The sequence below is a fragment of the Kogia breviceps genome, chromosome 14 (assembly GCF_026419965.1).
Source record: "Kogia breviceps isolate mKogBre1 chromosome 14, mKogBre1 haplotype 1, whole genome shotgun sequence".
NCBI lineage: Eukaryota > Metazoa > Chordata > Mammalia > Artiodactyla > Physeteridae > Kogia > Kogia breviceps.
Genome location: NC_081323.1, coordinates 81,200,245 through 81,225,490, shown reverse-complemented (window position 1 = coordinate 81,225,490; position 25,246 = coordinate 81,200,245). Strand labels below are relative to the sequence as shown.

At 55.8% G+C, this 25,246-nt stretch overlaps 1 protein-coding gene across 12 annotated transcripts in view; it reads left to right on the top strand.

The window, feature by feature from the left end:
* Positions 1–25,246, top strand: part of GTF2IRD1 (GTF2I repeat domain containing 1) — a 112,460-nt gene that overhangs the window by 54,103 nt on the left and 33,111 nt on the right. For 4 of the 12 annotated variants that reach the window (XR_010836389.1, XM_067012413.1, XM_067012412.1 and 1 more), the window contains 11 exons: positions 1,597–1,622; positions 2,565–2,673; positions 3,800–3,837; positions 4,278–4,358; positions 4,959–5,048; positions 11,790–11,876; positions 12,782–12,847; positions 13,956–14,139; positions 20,048–20,097; positions 20,317–20,373; positions 22,083–22,166. Coding sequence is in view for 11 of the 12 variants with exons in the window: in XM_067012413.1 (XP_066868514.1) it covers positions 1,597–1,622; positions 2,565–2,673; positions 3,800–3,837; positions 4,278–4,358; positions 4,959–5,048; positions 11,790–11,876; positions 12,782–12,847; positions 13,956–14,139; positions 20,048–20,097; positions 20,317–20,373; positions 22,083–22,166 (872 nt within the window). In the remaining variant the exon portion in view is untranslated. The remainder of the gene's footprint in view (positions 1–1,596; positions 1,623–2,564; positions 2,674–3,799; positions 3,838–4,277; positions 4,359–4,958; positions 5,049–11,789; positions 11,877–12,781; positions 12,848–13,955; positions 14,140–20,047; positions 20,098–20,316; positions 20,374–22,082; positions 22,167–25,246) is intronic. The other 8 variants (XM_059038397.2, XM_067012414.1, XM_067012409.1 and 5 more) reach the window with 4 other exon arrangements.

Sequence of the window (25,246 nt, the reverse complement as noted above, 5' to 3'; positions counted from 1 at the left end):
TCCAGGCCGGGCAGCCCATGAGGGCGTCTGTCGCGGCATTGGAGCCACGGCAGACCAGACTTTCTCCCTGTCATCTGTCTCCCCGCTCCCCGCCCGTCAACTCCACTAGGAACTGCAGGCCAAGGTCTCACACCCCCTCCCCCGTGCTCCCTGATAAGTAAATATAGCCATAAATAATAAAACCTGCCGTTAATGCTGGGAGCCTCCCCGTCACTGGGCGGAGCTGAGGAAGCCGTGCCTCAGAGTGGAAGCCAGTTTTCTCCAGAATTATCCCCCGTGGCTGCTTCTCGGCCTTGGGGGACCCAGAGGAGCGTGAGCCTCCAGGAACAGTGGGGGAGCCTGGCGCCTCTCAGAATAAGAACAGGACGCCATGCTTGGGGTCTCACCGCCCTGGTAACCCACGTTCTGCCTTCTGTCACTGACCTTTTTGCCTCTGTTTGAATTTCCCTCTGGGCCCTCCTTGGGCACTGGCGGCCCCCTTGTATTTGGACTCAGACAAGTGGGACTTCATTTGTCCCATGTCGCCTCTGGGGCTGCCAGTTTAGTGGCCAGAGCCCTGTCCCCTTGTCCAGCCGCGTCATGGCACGCAGGCTCTGCCGCAGGCCCCCCAGACCAGCTGCCTGAGGCCCCCCAGCCCGCTGGGAGCCACCCTGGGGGGGTCTGGGAGCAGAGCAGAAAGAACGGCAGCCCTGCAGGTAGGCGGCCAGGTGATCCCTGCTCCCTCGCTGACCTTTACTCCATCCTCGTTTTCAAGGAATAAGACTTCCAGGTGTCTTATCAGGATGACTCAGGAGTCCCCAAATGGCCCCTGGGCCCCTAGCCATCCTCCCTCCAAGCCATCCTCTGTGTGATGATGGAGTGATCTGAGGGTGCCGTGCCCCCTGGGGGCTCCCCGTTGCCCACGGTGTAGAGACCGCATACCTGGGCACAGCACTGAAGGCTGATCACCTCCCACAGGACGCCTCCAGCCGGCCAGATGGAGCCGCCGGCCCTCCCTGTGCCTTTACCTGGACAACCTCTCAGCCCTCCCACCTGGGCTCGCCATCCCCAGCTCCGTGAAGTCCTTCCTGACCCCCTCCCTGCTTGGGCCCCCTTGGCTTCTGAGGCACACCTGAGGGGTCCCACATGTCACGCTGTGAGGCTGTGATCTGGGACGCTCCTGGCTTGTGCCATCGACAGAGAGCTTCCTGGGAGCAGGTCCTACCCCGTGCCTGTCGCTGAGACACAGGTGGTGGTGGGGAAAGGCTGCGGAGCCCTGGTGGGAAAGGGGTGTGAGTTATCCGCCAGCTGTGGCCGAGGAGAGCTCAGGGCCGGAGGAAGCCCCAGCCCCCAACCTGGGTTGTTGAGGTGAATAGGTTGGACCCTCCAGGACCCCCACAGGAGCTGGCCAGTGCCTTCCCTGGCCGTGGAGAAATGGTTTGGGATGTCTGGTTGTTTGGGGGTATGTGGCTGTTCTGGACCGTGCCCTCTCCTGCCCCCACGTGAGGCCAGCCCGGTGCCCAGGTCTGCAGCCATGCGTGTGGGACTTGAGTGACCATCATTGAGGGGACCTGGAGGCCGGCTCCCCTCTCATGCCCATCTCTCCTCTCTCCCCAGGATGTTCGATGAGCGAATTTTCACAGGTATGTGTGGGTACCGTCTAGTCTGTTCTGAAGCTACCAAGCTGATACCCCCCAAGAGTGCTTGAGCTGTCACCACACCGGACCCGAGGGAGCCTGGGTGTGGCTTCTGTATCCGGGGGCCCCAGCTCCCAGGCGCAGACAGACTGTCAGCACATCCCCTCCAGACATGGGAAGCCCTGGATGGGGAATAATAAAGCTAACATTTGCTGAATACTAACGTGGTGGCGCCTCTCCTAAGCTGTTAGTGTATTTAATTTTAATTTAATTTAGTTTTCAACAGTCCTATAAAGTGGGTTCTGGTTTTTTCCCTGAAGTCTAGCTAGTGATCACTGGGGTCTAGATGCAAACCGAAGTGCCCAGGCCATGACCAGTAGGTGGCCTGCCTCTCAGGAGGAAGAGGCGGGCTCTGCCAGGTGCAGCAAAGGGAGCACGGATCTTGGGGTGCAACATATCTGAGCCCCAATACCGACCCTACCTCCCCCTAGCTTTGGGACCTTGGACATGGTCATGTGGGCCTCAGTTTCCACATCTGTGAAAAGATAAGAGCACCATCCCCTGGGTTCCTGGGATAACTAAATGAGAGAATTGTCCCATGGGACAGCCTCGGAAGAGACTCGGTCCCTTTCCCAAGGGCTCCCTCAGCCGCAGTAGCATAGCCCCTGTCCTGAGGTCAGGACAGCCGTTTCTGGCTTCTTCCTCCTGCCTAATCCTCTGAGATCCCTGGCATCCTTATTCCTCATCCCAGGGGAGGCATCTCTCCCTGGACCCCTTCCTGGCTTGGCTGGACATGGAGGCCACAAGAAGGAGGGACAGAGGCCAGACCACACCTGAGGGGTGCCCCCAGGAGCTTCCCCCAGAGGCCCCTGCTGGGTGTCCCGCAGGCAGAGGAGGCTGGAGAACCTTTGCCTTGACCGTCCTGCCCCTTCCCGGCTCTCCCCCCAGGGAATAAGTTTACCAAAGACCCCACAAAGCTGGAGCCAGCCAGCCCGCCCGAGGACATCTCTGCAGAGGTCTCCCGTGCTGCCGTCCTGGACCTGGCTGGGACTGCTCGGTAAGGCCACACCCCGGCTCTACCCCAGCTCTGCAGGGAGGAGCAAGGCCTAGGGCTGGCTGGAGGATGCTGGGCCCAGCACCTCACTCCACCTGGACACCCCGCACAGGCTTATCCCACACAGGCACCTGCGCCTCACCCCGCTGTGGGCCAGGGAGAATCTAAAGGGACCCAGAAGGAGAACAGAGATTTTGCAAATTTTCTTCCACCTGGAGGATTCTCGTCACCCCTTGGGATCTAGCCATACGTTATCTAGTCTCAAAAGCCTTCCCTGGGGGCTTCCCTGGTGGCGCAGTGGTTGAGAGTCCACCTGCCGATGCAGGGGACATGGGTTCGTGCCCCGGTCCGGGAAGATCCCACGTGCCGCGGAGCGGCTGGGCCCGTGAGCCATGGCCGCTGAGCCTGCGCGTCCAGAGCCTGTGCCCTGTAACAGGAGAGGCCACAGCAGTGAGAGGCCTGCGTACCGCAAAAAAAAAAAAAAGCTTTCCCTGGCACCCAGACTAGGTCAGGAATCTGCCCTGCATGTCCACAAGGCCTCACACTCAGCTTACGGCCTGGTCGCCATTCACCAGTGCCCCCCACCCAGGCCCTTGGCTCCTGGGGGCCAGGGATGGGCCATCTTTCCCAGAATCCCCACGTCCAGCCCAGGCCTCCCCGACAGTTCATTCTATGAATGAACCGAATCCTCCATCCCAGGGTCCTGCCCAGCTTCACTCCCCAAACCCCTCCCCGGGCTCCTGAACCCTCTCCAGGTGGGTGGTCGCTACAGCCCTCAGTCCCCCCGACAAGCACGGATCAAACCCCCACTGCACTTAAGTGGTGGGGCTCCTAGACTGGCCAGACCCAGAGGCCTCAGCAGCTCCCAGCTGGTGGGCAAGGTGGATGCCCAGAACGTCACCCCAGGATAGGGAGCAGGAACTCGGCTGGGGCAGCCAGGAGACTGTTTTCTGGGAGATGGGGTACTGGGAATATTGCTGGCATGGGGAGGGGGGCGTGGATCCTGGTGGGATGGGAGCAGATGTGGTCAGGGGTGCATTTGGAATTGGCAGCCGCCGTGGGCCCCTGACTGCTCGGAGGGGGAAAGCTGGGGCTGATGCCATGTCATTTCTCGGCTTCCTTCCCACAGGTCGGACAAAAGCAGTCTCTCTGAAGACTGTGGGCCAGGTGAGGAGCTAATCCCACTGCGTGTGTCTGGGGTGGGAGGGCGTCCACCAGCCCCACTCAGCAGCTCTGGGGAGGAGGCCAGCTCAGACCATGAGCCTGGGTATTCATGAATGTCCTCGGTCCACCCCTGTCCCCTGACCCTCCCCCAGGCCGCAGAGCATGCTGGGAGCTCGCTGTGGGCCGGGAGGGGCAGGTGGGGTGTGGGTGGCTTTGTGGGAGACCTGGATTGGGGTATCACCTCTGCCTCCACATCCTTGGCGATGCAGGCCTCAGTTGCCAGGTCTGTACGTTGTATCTACCTATAGCTCAGACACCAGGGCCGACATGACTTGTCCTGGCACTACTAACAAGTCCCAGACGGGAGAATGTTCAAGAATGACTCCCCTGCCCGGCCGAGCTCACGCCCACACCTGACCAGATCCCTCGTTTCCCCCTCACAGGAACCTCTGGGGAGCTGGGTGGGCTGAGACCCATCAAAATTGAGCCAGAGGATCTAGATATCATTCAGGTCACTGTCCCAGGTAAGGGCTGACCCTGCCACCCCCGCCTGAAGGTACAGGGATCGAGCGCCACCGTGTCCCCTCCCGGGCTGTCCTGTTCTGTCTCTCTGGCACCTGCCTCGGCCAAGAAGGGGTCGCCAGGCCCCTGTTTCTCTGGTCTGATCGTGAAAGGGTGCAGCATTGCGTGTGCTTTCTGTAGCCACATCTGCCCTCTGGGCTGGGGGTCAGGTCTCATCTCCGACCTTCCTAAAGGCCCCCCCAGCCTTCACCTCTCTGGCCTGGCTTCCCTGGGGTTTGAGAGGCTGCGGGGAGAAGTAAAGGTCATTGGAGTCAGAGGATCTGAGCTTGACTCCAGACCTGGGTTCCTCTGAGGCTCAGTTTCCACATCTGTGAAGAGGGGCATGTACTTGTCATCTGGAGGCTCAGTATGGGGTAACCACAGGCTCCAGGCCCCTTGGGTCCCCGCTTGTGTCCTCTGGCACAGCTACCCTCCCAGAGTCCGGGGTGCAGCTTCCTTAAGGGTCCTGCTCTGTGGGCATGCTGGGCTGGGAGGTCCCTGAGGGACCGTGACGGGGTGGGACAGACAGAAGATGCTGTTGTCATTTGGAGTTTTGCCTCCAGACCCTTCCCCAACCTCTGAGGAAATGACAGACTCGATGCCCGGACATGTGCCCTCGGAAGATTCCGGTTACGGGATGGAGATGCTGACTGGTAAGAAATGGGCTGGGGACCCACCTCCCTGGGATGTAACAGGGAGAGGGGTGGGCCAGGAAGCCTCTAGACTTTTCTTGGTATTGACTGTCCCCCTTGGAAGAAACTCAGTATATGCCTGGCTCCCCCACCCAGGCCAGGTTCCTTTATGAAAACTTGAAGTAGGCCTTGAGTTAATATTAAGTGTGGTTACTGTGTCTTTCCCAGGAGCTCCCATTTGGATCAATTTGTTTATTTAGTCAATAACTATTTATTGAGCACCTACTATGTACAAGGTCCCGTGCAAGGTGCTGGGGACAGAGCAGTGAACCCAAAAGACCAAAGTCCCCGTCCTTGTGGGCTGACATCCCAGTGCAGGGAGACAGGTAGTAAGCAAATCAGTAAGTAAAATAGGGGAATTCCCTGGCGGTCCAGTGGTTAGGATTCCAGGCTTTCACTGCCAGGAGCCCGGCTTTGATCCCTGGTCAGAGAACTAAGATCCTGCAAGCTGTGCAGTGAGGCCCCCCAAAAAAGGAAAAAGAAAAATAGAAAGTCAGATGGTGATAAGTGCTACAGGGAGACACAAAGCCAGGAGGGGAAGAGTATCAGGGGCAGGAGGGGTGGTTATTACAGGATTTGAGTGGTCAGAGAGGACCTCACTGAGAAAATGACATTGGAGCAAAGACCTGAAGGAGGTGTGGGCAGGAGCCGTGTGGATATCAGGACAGAACTTTCCAGGCAGAGGCAGCAGGACAGGCAAAGGCCCTGAGGCGGGCTATGCCCAGCATGTCTGAGCAACAGCAAGGAGGCCGGTGGCTGGAACAGAGTGAGGCGGGGAAAGGGAGGTGGTGGGTGAGTTATGCAGCGTTGTGTACATCAAAAGAAGGACTAGAGACTTAACTCTGAAGGGACGGGAACCAGTGCGGGGGTTGGCGCTAATGGAGTACATTTTAACAGTGTTTACTCTGACCGCGGAGCTGAGAACAGACTGCAGAAGGTCTGGGGACAAGGACAGAAACAGACTCTGACGATAATTTAGGCAAGAGGAATGGTTGGGCAGGTGGATAGCAGCAGGGAGACGGTAGGGGTTCTGTGTGTTTTGTTTTTGGAAGTTTATTTTGGAAGTGTTCAAAACCACCCAAAGTTGAAAAGAATAGCTTAATGAATCTCACATGCCCAGCTCTCAGCTCCAACCATTCTCAACAGATGTTATTATTGATAATAAGAAGTAAGAATTATTACACATAGTTAATGTTTTTAAAAAGTGAATCATTGGGGCATCTCTGGCGGTGCAGTGGTTGAGAGTCCACCTGCCGATGCAGGGGACGTGGGTTCGTGCCCCGGTCCGGGAAGATCCCACGTGCCGCGGAGCGGCTGGGCCCGTGAGCCGTGGCCGCTGAGCCTGCGCGTCCGGAGCCTGTGCTCCGCAACGGGAGAGGCCACAGCTGTGAGAGGCCTGCGTACCGCAAAAAAAAAAAAAGTGAATCATTATAGGACTTCCCTGGCGGTCCAGTTGCTAAGACTCCGTGCTTCCACTGCAGGGGGTGCAGGTTTGATCCCTGGTTGGGGAACTAAGATCCCGCGTGCCGCGTGGCACAGCCAAAAAATTAAAAAAAAATTTTTTTTAAGTGAATCATTATAAAGACAAATAGTATGTAAATTATAGAAGGTTTGCGGATATGGCAGAAAACGATATTAGTACTTAGATGATTTGCGTTTGGAAGGCTCTGTAATAGGGATGCAGGGCCAGGGCAGGAAACTTTAGGAAGACAGCTGGAATTTGTTTCCCTTGCCTGTGATGTCTGGTAGTGGGCTTGATTAGGAGGGGAGAGGGCTGGGTATTGCTTAAGGATACTGTGCAAAAGCATAGTAGGTGTATTTAAATGAACAGTGTGAAGAAATCTCATAATGGTTAATGTGAAAAGCAAGTGCAGAAGGATATAGACAGTATAGCATTTCTATAAATTTGGAGATGTAAAAATATTGCTAATGTTTTATTTTAAAAAATCGTGTGCAAATATGACAAAATGCTAATGTGTATTCATTCTGGCTGATAGGTCCATGAGTATTTGTTATAATATTCTGTACGCCTTACTGCACTCTTTAACTTTTCCCCTACCAAAAATAAACAAGTGACTGGAAAAATAAATAAGAAGGTTTCCTGCAGGCCCAGATGGGTGGTGCCGCGTTAACTGGTGACAGACTAAAGGCAGAATATCTCTGCTCCTCGTCTGCTTCCGTCTTCTCTGTCAGGGAGAATGGTCTGGAAACAGGAAAGAGTGAGGAGGACCTGGGAGTCCAGTTCAATAAGGAGATATAAAGGGTCCTCAGAGCTGCTGTGGATGCGTGTGATCTATGGATAATACCTAAGACGTCCACGGGATGTGAGAAGTCACAGCAGACACAGATGAGCTGACAACAGAGGTAGACCTGGAGATGAGGTTTTGCCCAAATTGCAGACAGGTGGACCGTGCGTCAGTGCCAGGCACAGTTCTGGAACAGACTTCCACATGGGCGACTGTGAGCCGTCAGAGGGGACCCAGTGTGGGCTCATCCACAGGACTGAGTTGGCTCATACGACGTCAAGATCTCCAGGTGACCCTCCAGCTGCGGAAGCTCCTCGTGATTTTTATAAACAAAAGGGTGTTGACTCTAAATGCAGTTTTAAGTATTGTTTTCAATTTAAATAAAAGTTCTTTGAATTTCAAGCAAAAAAAAGGGAGGGCTGCAGGGGGACCCCAGCCTCCACATGGGGAAGGTTTCCCCTGTGGTCCTGGAGGGCTTGGTCCTTCCTCAAACATTTGTCAGTTAGTTGGATAAAGGGACCTTAGGCAGCAAGATCACGCAGTTCCTTGGGGAGGAATGGTCAGTCCATCCAAGAATGATGTTCCCCACGGCCTTGACCGACAGACCAGGACAGTGGGCTGAAACGCACAAGAAAAATGCACAGCCCCGGGTCGTGTGTCACGGGTTGTGTTCTCCGGGGCCCAGTCTCTGAGACGGAGTTTAATGTGTGGGGTGTTTATTAGGCGCTGCCCTTGGGATCAACACCTATGTAAGGGAGGGGACGGAGGCACAAGGGGGGCGAGGGAGAAGGCAAGCCATGGTCTGGCTGCAGCAACGCACCCACCAACCCCACGGGGACCTCGGAGCCAGAAAGGCCCTTAAGGTAGCAGCTCCCAGTTGCACTGGACATCCTGGCGTTTATAGCTCCACCTCAATCAGTCACGAGATGCAGGCCGCCCCGGAAGGTCAGTCCTTAAAGGGGCAGCTGCCCACTGACCACACTCCCCACTGCTAGGCCAACAAGCTCTTCCTGGAAGGGGATCTGAGTAGTAAGTACATCCCAGTACCTGCCACAGAAAAAAAAGAGAGAGACGGTAAACAAACACAGGCAGCCACCGAGAAACAAGGGCTTGAACAAAGGGGCATCTCTCGCACCTTTTAACTGAACAGAACTTTTGCCGAGGACGTGGGGAAACGGGCACGGACCTGGCGCTGGTAAGAACGCAAACGGGCAAATTGCCTTTTAGAGAAATGTGTCAGCTTGAAGAGCCATAAAAATGAGCACCGCCACCCCCTCCCCCATACGTCCAGCAGGACCCCGGTCCGAGGACATTGTCTGAAACGTGACCAGTGTTTTCTGCACAGAGATGTTCCTGCCAACGTCAACGATGACCATGAAAAAGGGCAACAAGCTCGTCCAGCTGTCAGGGAACAGTTAACGGTATCCTCCTGCTAGACTTGGGGGTGGAAAATATCCAAAAAGTAGCCATGTTAGGTTAAGTGATTTATCTCTGTCACTCCCTAAATCAGTTGCGATGTGCTTTGAATACCTCGGTAGTGAAGAAAGAATATTGTCAGGCACGGGCTGGGCATGAGTGGAACTGGAAGCAATCTGGTAACTGTGCGGGGAGTGTAGTGGACCAAAGGCTCAGGATGAGCTGACAGTGTGGCCTGGTCTTTAAGAAGTCGCATGTCACCTGGCTGCATTCACAGCGGTAGAAAGAAGACCGAGGGGGGATTTCCCTGGAGGTGCAGTGGTTAAGGGCCCGTCTGCCAGTGTAAGGGACATGGGTTTTATCCCTGGTCTGGGAAGATCCCACATGCCGTGGAGCAACTAAGCCCTCAGGCCACAACTACTGAAGCCCCTGCGCCTAGAGCCCGTGCTCCGCAACAAGAGAAGCCACCGCAGTGAGAAGCCCGCGCACCGCAACGAAGAGTAGCCCCCGCTCGCCGCGACTAGAGAAAGCCCCGTGCTCAGCAACGAAGATGCAACGCAGCCAAACATAAATAAATTTAATAAATGTAAAAAGAAGACCAAGGGGTTGCTGATCTGTGGAGGCCCCTTGGGTTGGGGGGGCCGTGGACCAGCATGGTGCCATTTCTATTGGAAAGGCTTCTCCCAACTGATGTTGTTACTGTACAAATCATCCCTCGTTTGCTCACCTGGTGCCTTGGGCACCTCTGGTCCAACCGAGGTTGAAAATGGGGAGGCAGTGCGCACATGGTCGGGTTTGTTCAGGGTAAGTAGCCCCGCCCCCATGCCAGAGGGTGGCGGGGGCGGGGGGAAGCAGGCAACTTTCTCACGTTTGGAATTAGGGCCCCCAAAGTACACAGGTCATCATCTCCTGCTGCCTTTGAAAGAGCCCCCCGCCCCCCAGGAGAGGACCCGGCCCCGCTTCCTTCTGCTTTCAGGGTCCTACTACAAAGGCTGGCAGAAGCCCCTCCTTAGTGGCCCCTGCTTAGTAGAGCCGCAGAGCTGAGCTGGTTCCCTGTGGGTGTCTGGGTGCGGTCATCTCCTGCCTGGCTCTCAGATTGTTGCTACCGCCTGGGGGTGGCCCTGCACACACGGACAGCTCAGAGCGGGGACAGACTTCCTGGTCTCCCCTCTTGTTCCTCTCAAGCCATTTCGTGAACTTGATCGGTGCTGCTGCTGTTGACATCTGGGCATCTCCCTCTGCCCTGAGACAGCTCCAGCTCCCTGATTCAGGGAACCCTCCCTGGCAGCACTGCTTGTCCCCCTGTCCCCACCGGACTCCTCTCCTCCTGTCTGCCCCTCTCTGTCTAGAAATGGCAAAGATGAAGTTGATGAGTTTGGGATCCCCCAGGGCCTTCCCCTGAGACAGGGGCCTTCGTTCATTAGGGAGGAGAGTCCGGGAAGGGCAGTCCAGGTACGAAGCGGGGCTGGACAGGACAGCAGTGCCGTCGGGCCCGTCACCCCTGTGGGCAGCTGAGGTGAGGGGCCACGGGAGCCCACGTAAATCACACACCCGAGTTAACGCAGCTGAGGAAGCTGGGAGCTGGGCTGGTGATCTGCCCTCCATCACTGGCTGAGAGCTGTTTCCAGGCAGTGACCCCAGCCCTTGTACCTTGCTGGTCTGCTCCCACAGCCAGAAAAATGCCTCCGGGCAGAGTCAGGTGGGCCCAGCATCTACCTGCCCATAGTGTACCTATTGCCATGAGGAAAATTTAGGCTGAAAGCTCAGGCCTGGCCCTTTTTAAGTCAGAGGCTGAGCATAGATGAAAGAAACCTTCCAGAACCTTCCGGGCTGAGCCCCAAGGCTTAGGCTTGTCTGGCGGTCCCAGATGCAGGCTCCCCTTCCCTCTGTCCGTGAGTGGCCCTTGACCATGGGCAGCTGTCCCAGGATCAGCCCCTTTCCTTCCCCCACTCACGATCCCATCTGGAACATCCCTCATCACCGAGCATCCTCTCCACCAGCTGGCCAGGAGCAGACCCGGGGTCCGACTGCTCCGCCCCTCCCCAGCTCAGCCTCGTGTTGGGCTGAGAAGGGCTGTTTAAGGGTTAGCCCTGCCTGGGAAAGCACCTGGCAAACACATGGCAAACTTCCTAAGTCGCAGTTTCCTTCTGGTCGTTTCAAGCGTTGAAAGCCCGCCGGTCGGCCTGTGCCCCACCCCCTGCACCCCGCTTCCACTGCCCGCACTTGGAGTTCATCCTCCTGCGGAAATCTGCCATCTCTGAGTTTGCCACCACCCTCCCCCTACACACTGTTCCCCGCTCCCTGCCTGTGTCCCTCTCCCGCCCCACTGCTTTCCCTGGACACTTGGGTACAGCCCAGGTGTACCCCCCCGTGGCCCCCCAAGGCCAGTCTCACCCCTCCCCCGTACAGCTTGAGCCCTCACCTCCCCTGTTGTTCACTGTGCCACGACCTTGCTGCCTGTTGGACGGGCACCTGGGGACAAGGTTGGGTCCCTTGGGCCCAGGCCAGAGCCAGTGTCATCTTGTCAGACGCCCCAGGACCACGTGACCCTAGGTGGCTCCACGCCCCCACCGGCCTTTTCTCCATCTCCTTATCCAGCCATGCTATGTGACATGTGGGATCGTAGTTCCCTGACCGGGGACAGAACCTCTGCCCCCTGCAGTGGAAGCGTGGAGCCCTAACCACTGGACAGCCAGGGAATTCCCTCTGTTTTTCTTTACGGCATCACTGCCATCTGGCATCGTATGTAATGTCTGATGTCACACCAGGAGGACAAGGCTTTGTCTTGTTCCCGTGTGTCCTCAATGCCTAGAACAGAACCTGGCGGGCAGTAGATGGAAGGACAGGCTGGTGCAGGGCTGGTCTCCACGGGGTGTTTACCAAATGTCACAGGATATCTGGTCTCTGAAGCTCACATGGAGGCGAGGGCAGGTGCTTGTGCAAAATTGGGGTCCTTGATCCCATCTGGGAGTCACCGTGCCATGCTCCAGAGTCCGGGCCTGGCGTTCCCCACCTGTCTGCCCTGACTTTGGTGGTGCAGGAGATGATGAAGATGGCTGCCTGGCACCCTCTTTTTCAGACAAAGGCCCCAGCGAGGACCCGCGGCCTGAGGAGAGGCCTGTAGAGGGTGAGGCACTGTTCACTACCCATTTTTCACCCCCCCCCCACGTCTCCTCCCCTCCCCTGTCCTGCATCTCCTTTTTGTCTGCCCAACACCGGGTTTGGGGGTGGGTGTCCTGTGGGCTGCCTGAGTTGGGAGGAGGTTTATAGTCCTGTCTTGTAGAACTGAGAGGTACACGGTCAAAGGTAGAAGCAGCTCTTTCTGGTAAAGGAAATTGTAAGCCTTTCTTATTTTGTTTTTATATACACCCTGCCTCTTTCCACAAAGATTTTAAGGCTGAGTCTTCCTGAGCAAGTCGAATTTAGGCCTGAAAGCACAAAATTGGCTTTGTGTCCAATAGACATGTTCAATCTCAGGAACACCGCTCATTCCCACCCTGCGGAGGGTGGGAGTAGGACAGGCAGGGAGATCAAGGTGAGGACGGGTCTGTTTCCACCCCTGGAACGGAATGAGTGGGTGTCAGAGGAGAGGAGCGGCACTTTCCCAATCCCAAACCCAGCCTGGCAGGGGAGGAGCTCTGAAGTTTTAATCAACATCCACTGCCACCTAGTGGCGGCATACTCAATTTGCAGGCTTAGAGTTCACACGCTAGCTAAGTCACTACGGTGCTGGTCTAGAGTGACATTCACATAGAAAGGCCCATGGTCATTCTTAGGCCTCAAAACCTTCCATTCAGTCCTGGTAATGCCCTAGATCTGATTTCACAAGCAGGTATTTGAGCCCCAGAATTGTGGACCTGTCTGCAGGGGGTGCCACTTCTGAGGAAGTAGGTTACCTGCCACCATTACCCTTCCCCATTCCAAGGTCCCAGCACAGGGTCATTCTTGGTGCCAGCAGACCTAGGACATGAGCTGAGAAGCAGGGTCCTGCTGCCACTGGGGAGGCTCACCAAACTGTTCTTTGCCTTTCAGACAGTCATGGTGACGTGATCCGGCCTCTGCGGAAGCAGGTGGAGCTGCTTTTCAACACGCGATACGGTGAGCGAGGAGCCGGGTAGGGTCGGGGCATCCAGGCCTCCCTCCAGCTGCCCTGTTTTCAGAGGCCCTGACCCCCCATCCCAGCTGCTCCCGGAACAGAGACAGGGGAGGGAGGGGCCGGAGGGGCTGGGACCCACTGGGAAAGGGGCCGGGGCACTGCAAGGGCTGCCATCCTGCCCCTTCCTCAGCTCTAGACCTCCCTCCCGGGGAGACTGAGGCACTGCCAGAGAACCCCACCCTCTGAAACGCAGCGTCCCCACCTCCTCGTTCAACAGGCTCACACTCACTCACAGTCTGCCTCAGCCTCAGCTTGCAGAGGCCACTCTGACTGCTGTCACTGCCCCTCTGTACCCGCAGACACCCTCGTTCAGGGTCCTCAGGAGGACAGATGGAAAATAAGGTCTTTCCTACTAGAAAGACCAGGAAAGAGAGCAGGGAGGCAGGGCGAAGCCCACTCTTCCTTCAGCCCTTGTGGTTGGCCAGGCACCGGCGAGGTGCTTCACATGAGTTCTCCCATCCCATCTCACAAAATGCCTGTGTCCTAATGCCCATTTTACAGATGAGGAAAATGAGGCCTGGGGAAGTGATGTGGCTTGTCCTAGGCCCCAGAACTAGTGAGCGTCAGTGCCTGGCCCGGGCCTCAGATCCCTCTGGTTCCCAAGGCGTGGTGTTGGGCCGTGCAGGGGGTTGGGGTTATTTATGGTGGCAGGGGGACCCTCTGGAGGGCCTTCCTGGCAGCACGGGGACAAGTGGACTGGGTGGAGCCGATGCCAGGTCTCACCAGCCGTCAGCAGTTTCTCCTGCATTGCCAGGGTATGAGGGCACGAACTGAGCGTAGGTCTGGGGGCCCCACTTACTTGGGTTCACGTCCCCCAGCTCTGGGGCTCTGAGACCTGAGACAGGTCACCTCCCCTCTGGGCTCTGGGTCTCTTGCCCACAGCCTGGGGCTAACGGTACTCACCTCAGGAGGGTCAGGAGGGTTCAACTGAGGGCTAAGTTTCAGAAGGGCTCCGGCACCTGCGGCCCCCCCATGCAGACATGGGAGGTGGGAGTTGAGGCTCGTGGCCCCATAGATCTGGGTGGCCCTACAGCAGCCGTATCTCTGCAGCCAAGGCCATTGGCATCTCGGAGCCTGTCAAGGTGCCCTACTCCAAGTTCCTGATGTACCCAGAGGAGCTGTTTGTGGTGGGGCTGCCTGAAGGCATCTCCCTCCGCAGGCCCAACTGCTTCGGGATCGCCAAGCTCCGGAAGATCCTGGAGGCCAGCAACAGCATCCAGTTCGTCATCAAGAGGTAAGGCCCGGCCGGGTCCACGAGAGCCCTTCCAGGCTTGCCCGGCACCCAGGAGCAGCGCCAAGTAGCCGTCTTCCTCTTCAGACTGGGGAAGCTTCTTTTAAAAAAAATAGGGCATTCGATGAGGTTTGGCCTCAGTTGAGCAGGCGCAAGGTTGCCCAGGCCCAGCCCAGGCCTGAAGGACCTTAAGCAACCAGACTAATGCCCTCTCAGTCCCACAAGAACAGCCCCCAGTTTACCCAGATGTCGAATGGGAGTACACCTACCAGCTTGATCTGGATAATTCTGAGCATCCTCTGGGCCAGGGGGCATCCAGGCTGAGGACAATGCCCCATGACCCCAGGACTGGAGAATCAGGCATTGGCATTTTGAGTCTCTCCTGTTTCCTCGGGCATCTAATTTTTGTCAGCGAGGACCCAGGGAGCTCCAGTGTATCCAGCCTGTGTGCCAGCTCAGATATAAAATCCCTTTGGAGGAGATGGAGGCAGCTACTGAATTTTTAAAAGATGAGGGAGGACCTGGGGTGAACTGTTTTGTGTTTTTTTGCTTCTGTGTATTAACGTGATGCCTTATAAATTGACTTTTGGTTTCGTTCGAAGTGACAAGAAAGAGGAGACTCTTAAGGGTTTGTTCTCCCTGGGGGAGTAGATGGCCCCCAAATTGGGAGACTCACAGTGTCCTTCACGCCTCGAGTGGCAGGCTGGTGATGGGGTGTGGGGCAGGGGGCTCTCTCGTGGGGCCTGGTTTGCACCAGGAGAAGCAGAGAGGGTGATGCTCCAGGAGATGCAAATAGTGGACATGTGGTTCCTTCCTTCCACAAGTACATCTTGAGTGCCCACCATGTTCCAGGAGTGACGCAGCAGCAAATGCCACCGAGTCCTGCCCTCGGGTTGGCTGATCTCACGGAATTAAATCACAATATAGTATCAGGTAGAGATAAATGCTATGATGCAGGTTAAAGGGGCAAAGAAGGAGGGGCAGGAGGAACCTGTCTACGGAGGGGACTTTGGAGCAGAGACCTAATGAAGCAAGGTTTGCAAATTATTTGCAGTGGAAGAGCATTGAAGCAGCGGGAACAGCAGGTGCAAAGGCCCTGGGGCAGGGACATCCTTGTGTGTTTGAAGTCTAGCAAGGTGCCGTTGTGACTGGTGCAGGGGGAGTGAGGGAAGAGTGTGAGTGGCGAGGCCCAAGAGATAGCAGGAGCTGGATCACACAGGGTCTTAGACTGCTTTAAAGAGTCTGGATTTTATTTCAAATTTAACGAGAACTCACCGGAAGTTTTTGAGGAGGATGGGCAGGGGCAGAAACAGGGACCAGTGAGGAGGCTGTTCCTGGCCCAGGGGACACAGTGGCCTCTTGGATTAGGTACAGGTAGGGGTGGGATGGTGAAGAGTTGTCAGATTCAGACAGTGTTTTGAAGATGAGGCTGGTAGAATTTGCTGACATATGGGATGTGAGTCTGCTGTGTGTTATGTTTGAGGTGCGTGGGGGCCTTCCAGGGAGGGTTGGCAGGTGGATTACGGGGGTCAAACTCAGGAGAGAGGTCGGAGTGGGGACAGAACGTGGGAACCTGTCAGCATTCAGGAGGGACGTAGCACGTGGGGGCTGCCTGCCTCACCCATCCCCTCAGGCTGAGAACTGGAAGCCCTTGGGTGACTCGCAGGCTTCTGGGTCTAAGTCCAGCTCTTCCTGTTACTCCCCATGACCTTGGGTAGGGTGTTCAGGATGTTCAGTGGGGCGTACTGTACCATTTATGGGGTGGCCCTGGAGGCCAAGGCTTAGCAAGAGACCTGGCACAGTGTACGTACTCAATTAAGATGGTTTGGGTGTTTTGTTTTTTTTTTTAGTATCAGGTTTACTGAAGTTTAATTTACATTCAGTAAAACTCACCCTTTTAAAATGCACAACTCTTTGATTTTTGGCAAACTCACACTGTCACATCCCTACCGTCACTCCACAAGCTTCCCTTGTGCCCCCTTGTTAGCTGCCCCAGACCCTGCGACGTGGTAGTTGATCAGTTTTTTGCCATTTTGCCTTTTCCAGAAAGTCATATCAATGGAATCATACACTGTGCATCTCGCTGGGTCTGGCTCTTTCACTCAGCTTTTGAGATTCATCCATGTGCTTGCCTGTATCAGGAGCTCATTTCCTTAAAAAAAAAATATATATATATATAAATTTTTTAAAGTGCATTTAGATAATTCGTTTTCTGAATGCCAAGTGAAGAAAATGATTCAAGTAGGAAAGAGTGATTAACTTTGTCCAGTGGAACAGTTGGGGTGTTAGGATTAAGGACCAGTTGGGGTGATTCTAAGAGATAATTGGAGAAGAGAGATTGAGCACTGGAGTATATTTATTTTGTTATTCTTCATTTTAAAAAATTAGCCAAAAATACTATTGGGAATATTAGTGAAAAATCGCCACTTCTCATTAATCTTACTTCTAAAAAATATGTATTTGGGGGGGTGATGTAAATGTCCTGGAATTAGAAGTATGGCTGTGGGCTTCCCTGGTGGCGCAGTGGTTGAGAATCCGCCTGCCGATGCAGGGGACACGGGTTCGTGCCCCGGTCCGGGAAGATCCCACATGCCGCGGAGCGGCTGGGCCCGTGAGCCATGGCCGCTGAGCCTGCGCGTCCGGAGCCTGTGCTCCACAACGGGAGAGGCCACAACAGTGAGAGGCCCGCGTACCACCAAAAAAAAAAAAAAAAAAAAGAAGTATGGCTGCATAAACAACTGTGTGAATATACTAAAAACCACTGATGCGTGTACCTTAAAGCGTGAATTACATCTCAATAAAATATAAATGTATGTGTATGTGTGTGTCTTATGTATGTATGTTTGTATGTGTTTATATATATATATAAACACACACACATATGTATATATATTCGCTTGCCAGAGCAGCCATAACAAAGTATTACAGACTAGGTGGCTTAAACAATAGAAATTTATTTCTCGCAGTTCTGGAGCCTGGAAGTTCAGGATCAAGGTGTCAGCAGGGTTAGTTTCCCCTGAGGTCTATCTCCTTGGCTTGCAGACAACCCACCTTCTTGCTAAGTCTTCACATGGTCATTTCTCTCTGTCCACACATCCTTGGTGTCTCCCTGTGACCTAATCTCCTCTCCCTATGAGGACACTAGTCAGATTGGATTAGGGCCCACCCTGATGTCCTCATTTAAAGACCTTATTTTGAAATACAGTGAGCCTATAAAAATATATATGAGAAATCATCACTTCGAGGAGGTATCACTGATGGATTGATTTCCACCTAAACCTGAATTCCATGTCCTTCTAAACAGCCTCCAGACAGCAACTGCCAGTTGATGAGAGTTGGCACAGGATCAAATCAAACTTTCTAAATCTTTTTTTTTTTTTTTTTTTTTTTTTTTTTTTGCGGTATGTGGGCCTCTCACTGTTGTGGCCTCTCCCGTTGCAGAGCACAGGCTCCGGACGCACAGGCCCAACGGCCATGGCTCCGGGGTTAGTTGCTCCGCGGCACGTGGGATCTTCCCGGACCAGGGCACGAACCCGTGTCTCCTGCATCGGCAGGCGGATTCTCAACCACTGCGCCACCAGGGAAGCCCCAAACTTTCTAAATCTTTGATCAAAAAACATTCTTAACCCAGATTCTTGAACAAACATGTATCCAAAATTTTCATATTCTTTTGTGCATTCTTCTGGAAATAGGGTCCCTTGCTTTCATCAAATTCTCCAAAGTTTAAAAAAAAAACAAAACAAAACCTTGGGGGGCTTCCCTGGTGGCGCAGTGGTTGGGAGTCCGCCTGCTGATGCAGGGGACACGGGTTCGTGCCCGGGTCCGGGGGGATCCCACGTGCCGTGGAGCGGCTGGGCCCTTGAGCCATGGCTGCTGAGCCTGCGCGTCCGGAGCCTGTGCTCCGCGGCGGGAGAGGCCACAGCAGTGAGAGGCCCGCGTACTGCATAGAAGGTCTGTCTGATGGCAGTGCTGCAGGGCAGTTCTGGTGCCGACCTCCCAGACTTAGCAGACCCTACGGATTCAGGACACAGTCCCCAGCAAGACCCCCCCCCCACTTCCAACATCAGCTAAAGTTCAAAGGTCCCTAGACCACTGACACTTCTGAGCAGCAGGCTGGAAATTCAGGGGTTCCCAGGACCCCTCCCCAAGTTTGATAATTAACTAGCACGACTTACAGGACGCAGGAAAGCACTGTATTGCAATGACAGTTTTATAGAAAGAATGCAAATCAGGACCAGCCAAATGAAGAGACATTAAGGACAAAGTCTGGGAGGGACTGGACGCGGAGCTTCCATCCCCTCTTCCTGTGACATCAGGGCGCATCACCCTCCCAGCACATCCGTGTGTTCACCAACCAGGCAGCTCCGCCGACCCCGGTGTCCACACTTTCACTGGAATTCATTGCTAGCCGTCACTGGATTACTGGCCAAGTGATTGGACTGTGTCCAGCCCCCCTCCCCTCCCTAGAGGTCAAGAGGTCTGGCTGATACCAGTGGCTTGAAGACCAGCCACGCTATATTATACAGCACTGATTCTAAGTGCCCCATTTGGGGGACAACCTTGTCCAGCTGTAGCAGGCCTGTCTGGGTGGTGGGGGTCTGGGCTGAATGGCAGGCTGAGGGCACTGGGGAGGTCACATTGGCCAGAGGAGGGCTGACAGGGCATGGCGGGTGCAACAGGTACCAGAATCACTCCTTCACATCTCCCGAAGGGAAGCGATGCTGGACCAGGGTTCAGTGTGGGGATGGGTCTGTGGGTGAGGCTGCCCGGGGAGGTGCCGAGCTTTTCCTCACAGGGGTATCCAAGCTGTGACACAGGAGACCCTGCCTGGGAGGGAGGCCAAAGGCCAGACTCTCAGGGCACCACCCCCTCCATCAAGTGGAGGAGGATTTGGTGTCCCTCCTGGCAGCGGGCATCTGTGCCTGACACAGAGCCGGGCTTACAGGGCCAGGGAGGGAGAAGGCACAGCCCTGCCCCGGATCACAGCTTCAGGAGCTGGAAAAGCCCTCAGACTGCATTTAGACCCCCCATCACTTCCTCTCTGCCTTCTTATGGGGAAACTGAAGCCCAGAAAATGTAGTGATTTCCCCACAGGCACTGAGCAGGGCTCCCAGCTCCCAGGCCAGAGTGCTTTCTGCGGTCCTGTTGTGTCTTCAGGTATGGATTTATGAGGCCCGTTGCCCTCTGAGCCAGGGCAGGGTTATTATTCCATTTCAGATGAGAAAACAGGCCTGGGGTGGGACGGGTCCCTCAGCTGGAGAGGCTGCGGGCGAGGAGGGGGGGATGCCTAGTTTGAACTCTGCCCCTCTCGCTGTGTGGTCGTGGGCACGTTACTCACCTTCCCGACGCCTCAGTCTCCTCATCCTGCAAGTGGGATGATGGAAGCAGTGCCTACCGCAAGCATGTTGGGCGGGTTACCTAATGTGAGGACGGGCTCTGTGGAGTCTGCAGGGATACAGACACGTTCGTGTAAAGCTGGGTCTGGTCCCCGAGACCCCGACTCCAGAGTGAAATGGTGTCAGCCAGAAACCTTGGACCTTCCCTACACCAAGATCTTGCCACAGTCAGTCCCGACTGTGTCTACACTTCAAACCCGCTCCGTAGGAAGGCCCCCGTGCTCTGACCCTGGCCAGTGGCCGTTACACAGCATCCTGGATCCGAGAGTGAGGGGGTCAGCTCCACCGGGCCAGGACCAGGCTGGTTTTGCTCCTGGCTGGATCCTCAGAGCCCAGCGCAGCCCCCAGATCACACACGTGGGTCCCTGGGAGGCAGAAACCCCAGACCTTGACCGTCCAGAGCCAGGAGCGCCCACACTGCACATATGTGCAGACTGAGGCCCAGGGGGAGAGCTGGGCAGTACCGGGGAGCCCTGGAGGGATCTTGGTGATATAGCCCCACTTGTGTTTTGCAGGCCTGAGCTGCTCACCGAAGGAGTCAAAGAGCCCCTCACAGACAGCCAAGGTACCCTGCGCAGGGTCGCGGGCCGAGGCGCGGGCCGGTCGTGGGAGGGGTCCCAGGCTTATGCCATCACCCCTCCTCCTGCTTCCTCTGTCCTGGTCCCGTCTACCCTGGCATCCCCCCATTGCCCTCCCTGCTGGGTTTGCCCCCACCAGATACCACCTCTGTCCCGGGTCCCAGGAGCTGCCTGCTCACCCTGGCTTCTCTCCCCCCCGCCCCCAGAGAGGGATTCCGGGGACCCTCTTGTGGACGAGAGCCTGAAGAGACAGGGCTTTCAAGGTAAGGTTGCAGCTCAGGATGGGCTTCGCAGGCCCAGTGCCATGACCTTGACCTGGCTTGCGTTTGGAGGGCCAGGCTAGGGGTGGGAGGGGCTGGCCGCCAACCTCAGGGCCCCGGGGTCTGAGCGAGGCCGGCAGGCAGCCAGGCAGGGCTGGAGTCTGCCAGCTCCAGTGAGAGGCTCCGCAAGGTGGCTGGGGGTCCCGGGGGTACAGGGCGTGGGAGCCGGCCTGCTGTCCGTCTGGGGAAGCAGCTGACCTGCCCGCCTTGTATTAGGCGGCCGGCCGTGCTCTTAGTGCTTTGAAATCAGAGGAGAGGAGGTCGCGGAGGGCAGGGAGGGCTCTCCCGAGAAGGAGGACTCTGGTTGGCCCAAGGAGGGGTGGGAGGACGTGAGCGTGGAGGAAGAGGCGTGGAAGATGGGGGAAGCCTGAGTGCAGGACTGCGGAGAGGACCGGACGTGAGAAACAGACGCAGGGAGGGGCCGGGACTGACAGGGGAGGCTCCCTCTCCACAGCGGAGGCTGGTATTACCTTCTGGTTAAGATCAAGCGTAGTATCAGTAGGGGCTGCAGTGCCTGAGAGCAGCCGTCCACATGCACGTCGGGGCAGCTCTAGGGTGTGGCTGTGAGTCCCCTAGGGTGCGTGCTCCCCATGTGGGCCCTGGGTGGTCAATGTGACCTTGAGGAGAAAGTGGGGTCAACCAGACCAGCGGCAGGAAGGGTGGAGCCTCTGTGGGTGGAGGAGCCCGGGGAGATGGGACCCAAATCCCAGAGGGGCACCTGCTTACCCCCCAGCCTCTCAACTCCTTCCTGGGCAGCCAGAACTTTCTATGATGGAGGAGTTCCGTCTCTCACCTCCCCCCCGTGACTCGTCATACTCAGCCCTCTTAGCGGACTGGTGTCCAACCAGCCAGAGACCCATCCTCTCCCTCCTCCATCCTCCTCCACCTCTCTCTTCCCACAAGGGAGTGCCAGGCTCTCATCTCCGCAAGGCCGGGGGCTCGTCCAGGGGTCTCATGGCAGGTGCTGACACGCGGGCTCCTTAAGAGATAGACTCTGGGTGCGTGAGTGACCGCTGGGAGCTGCCAGGCCGGCTCCCTGCCTCCGCGGGGCCGCCCTGTTCGCTGAGCTCACGTCCCTGCGCTGCCTCCTGCCTCCCGCCTGACCCTGACCGAGGCCCCGCTCCACCTGCCGGTGACGCAGGAACTCGCCTTCATGGCGTCTCTCACCTCCAGGGCTGGCTCATTGGTGTGGGTTTCAGATGTCAACAGTTAATTTCCAACTCATCGCTGTTGTCGCGAGAGTGTGCGTCCTTCCGGAAAAAACACACGTCTCCGTCAAGAAGTTAGTGCTGGAGGACTCCAAGGGGCCCACTCCACGGAGCTGATAATTGCCTGAGAAGGAGTTCCCCATAGTTAGGAAATCATATTCCTTTAAAGTCACCAAGTGGGGCTTCCCTGGTGGCGCAGCAGTTGAGAGTCCGCCTGCCGATGCAGGGGACGCGGGTTCGTGCCCCGGTCCGGGAAGATCCCACGTGCCGCAGAGCGGCCGGGCCCGTGAGCCGTGGCCGCTGAGCCTGCGCATCGGGAGCCTGTGCTCCGCAACGGGAGAGGCCACAACAGTGAGAGGCCCACCCACCGCCAAAAAAAAAAAAAAGTCACCAAGTGCCTTTTCATTTAACAGCCCAGATCCGTAATTGTTTTTCACTTTGCAGAAAATTATGATGCCAGACTCTCACGGATCGACATTGCCAACACGCTGAGGGAGCAAGTCCAGGATCTGTTCAATAAGAAATACGGTGAGCCCCGGGACACCCTGGTGGGAGGGAAGAGAGGCAGGAGCACCCCAGAACTGGGGTGGTCTCCTCTGGGAGGACCACTCACCTGGATACAGATATGTCTTGAGCACTTACTGTGTGCCAGGCACTGGGGAACAGGCAGTGAAGAAAACACGCAGTCTCGTGCGGACTTCTCTGGGGGTCCAGTGGTTAAGACTCTGCTCTTCCACTGCAGGGGCTGTGGGTTCGATCCCTGGTCGGGGAGCTAAGATCCCACATGCCAACAACAAACAAACAAACAAAACAACCACGCAGTCCCTGCCCTTGGGGGACCCTGCAGACCAGTGATGTGAGACCGACATTGAACAGCTCTACCCAGAATCCAGTGACAGTGAGGCGTTGTCCCATGATTTTTTTTTTTTTAAGAAGATGTTGGGGGTAGGAGTTTATTAATTAATTTATTTATTTTTGCTGTGTTGGGTTTTCATTTCTGTGCGAGGGCTTTCTCTAGTTGTGGCAAGCGGGGGCCACTCTTCATCGCGGTGCGCGGGCCTCTCACTATCGCGGCCTCTCTTGTTGCGGAGCACAGGCTCCAGACGCGCAGGCTCAGTAGTTGTGGCTCACGGGCCTAGTTGCTCCGCGGCATGTGGGATCCTCCCAGACCAGGGCTCGAACCCGTGTCTCCTGCATTAGCAGGCAGATTCTCAACCACTGTGCCACCAGGGAAGCCCTGTCCCATGATTATGCAGGGAAAGAGCAGGCTGCTCAAGAGAAAATAGCTTTCCTTAGATTGGAAGCCAGGAAAGGGCTCTTGGAAGAAAGAACTGAACGATGGGTAATCAAGCAGAGTGTGAAGGAAGGGCATTCTGGCTGAGGTAATGGCATGTGCAAAGGCCCTGAGGCTTGTCTTAAGAAGGAGCCAAGGGCGGGCTTCCCTGGTGGCGCAGTGGTTGAGAGTCCGCCTGCCGATGCAGGGGACATGGGTTCATGCCCTGGTCTGGGAAGATCCCATATGCCGCCAGAGCGGCTGGGCCCGTGAGCCATGGCCTCTGAGCCTGCGTGTCCGGAGCCTGTGCTGCGCAACGGGAGAGGCCACAACGTTGAGAGGCCCGCGTACTGCAAAAAAAAAAAGAAGGAGCCAAGGGAATTCCCTGGCAGTCCAGTGGTTAGGACTTGGTGCTTTCATTGCCGTGGGCCCTGGTCAGGGAACTAAGATCCTGCAAACCATACAGGGCAGCCAAAAAAAAAACCAAAACAAGCAAACAAACAAAAATATATATATATATATATATCTGTAGGTAGATAGATAGACAGATATAAAAAGGAGCCAAAAGCCAAAGCATAAGGGCAGGCACTGGGGGAGAGGAGGGCCCTGCGGAGCTGGCCAGAAGACAGATCCAGTTGTCCAGGGCCTTGGAGGGAACCATGATATCGGGTTTGTATTTTGGGAGGATTGACGTAAATGGAGCAGCTTTGCACTTTTAAAGTGGCTTCCTGGCTGCTGTGAGGAAAGTGAGTGGCTCTGGGAGGGTGGGAGTGGACACTGGGAGACCAGCCCAGAGGCTGGAGCAGTATTTAGGCGAGAGTGATGATGGCTTGGGCAGGCCCTGGCCGGGATGCTGCAGGAAACCGGATGGAGTGAGATGTGCTTCAGAGAGAGAATCACTGGCCCAAATTGACAGGGCAGCGGGCGGAGGGGAGGCATCCAGTTGCATCCTGCCTCGAGGAAAACAAGCTGTATCTGTTAAGGTGCTTTTTGGTCTCAAGTAACAAAAGCAAACTGGCTTCAACCGTTAAGGGGGTTAATTGGCTAATGATTCAGTTACTATGACTTCACAACAGATCACCCTAAAACGTGGTTGCCTAAAATAACCATGAACATGTATTATCTCTGAGGGTGTCAGCGAGTCAGGATTTGGGAGCAAGCTGAGCTGGGCAGCTGTCACTCACGGTCTGTCCCGGGGTTGCAGGCAGAAGGCGGATGAAGCTGGGGTCATCTGGACGGCATCATCACTCACATGTCTGACGCCTGGGCTGGGGAAAGAGCTGGTGCTGGAACAGCTGGGCCCCTCAAGCATCTTTCTCAGTCTCTGTGTGACCCCTCTACGTGCGCTTTCTGGCATAGCAACTCCATGGTAGCTGGATTTCCTGCTTGTTGGTCAGGGCTCCTGAGTGTCCTGAGAGAGAGAGCCAGGTGGAAGCCACGTTGCCTTTTATGACCCAACCTCAGAGGTTGTGCAGTGTCCCCTCTTCCGTACTGCATTGGTCAAGGCAGTAACAAAGTTCCACGCAAGTGTAAGAGGAGGGGATATAGACCCCATTCTCCATGGGGAGTGTTGATGTTACACTATAAAAGGAACATGTGGGATGGGAGAAAGGTTGGTGCCGCTGTCTTTGGACAGTACAATTAGCCGTAACTCAGGAAATCCAGCAGTAGGGTGGCTTTCAGGATTAGCTGGATCCAGCAGCTCAGGGTGTGAACTTGGTGTCCTTCCACTGTGTCAGAATCATCTCAGGCTGACTTCCTGCCTGCTAGCAGAATGACCACGGCAGGTCCAGACATCCCATCCAGGGAGAGAGCTGGCTTTTCCACAGGCCTTCTCAGGAAAGCCTGATAGTTTCCCAGAATTCCCTGGGCCCTCCCCTGTTTCTCATTGATCCCCATTGAGTCACATGTCCAGTCTTTACCCAATCCCCATGGCAGAGAAATGCCACGTGCTCGTCGGCTTAGGCCTGGGTTACCCAGACCTGTCACCGTGACGAGGGGGAGGAGGGAGGAGCACAGAGCTGCCAGGGACAGGTGGATTCCCAAGCTGCCAGCCAGGGAGAAGGGGCAGCGCCCTCACTGAGCGGGGAAGTTTGAAGAGGGGAGATGATGGGTTCCATTTGGATATGTTGAGTCTGAAGGGTGAGTGATGTCTCATAAGCAGTCAGAGAGACAAGTCTGCTGTTCAGGAGAGGTGTCTGGATTGGATGCAAAAATTAGACCATAGGAGCAGAGGAGACACCCCTAGGGATGCAAAGAGAGCAGAAAGAGGACCCATGCAGGAAGCCAAGGAACCCTGTGTTTAGAGGTCAAGTCCAGGAGGGGGAGGAGTGGC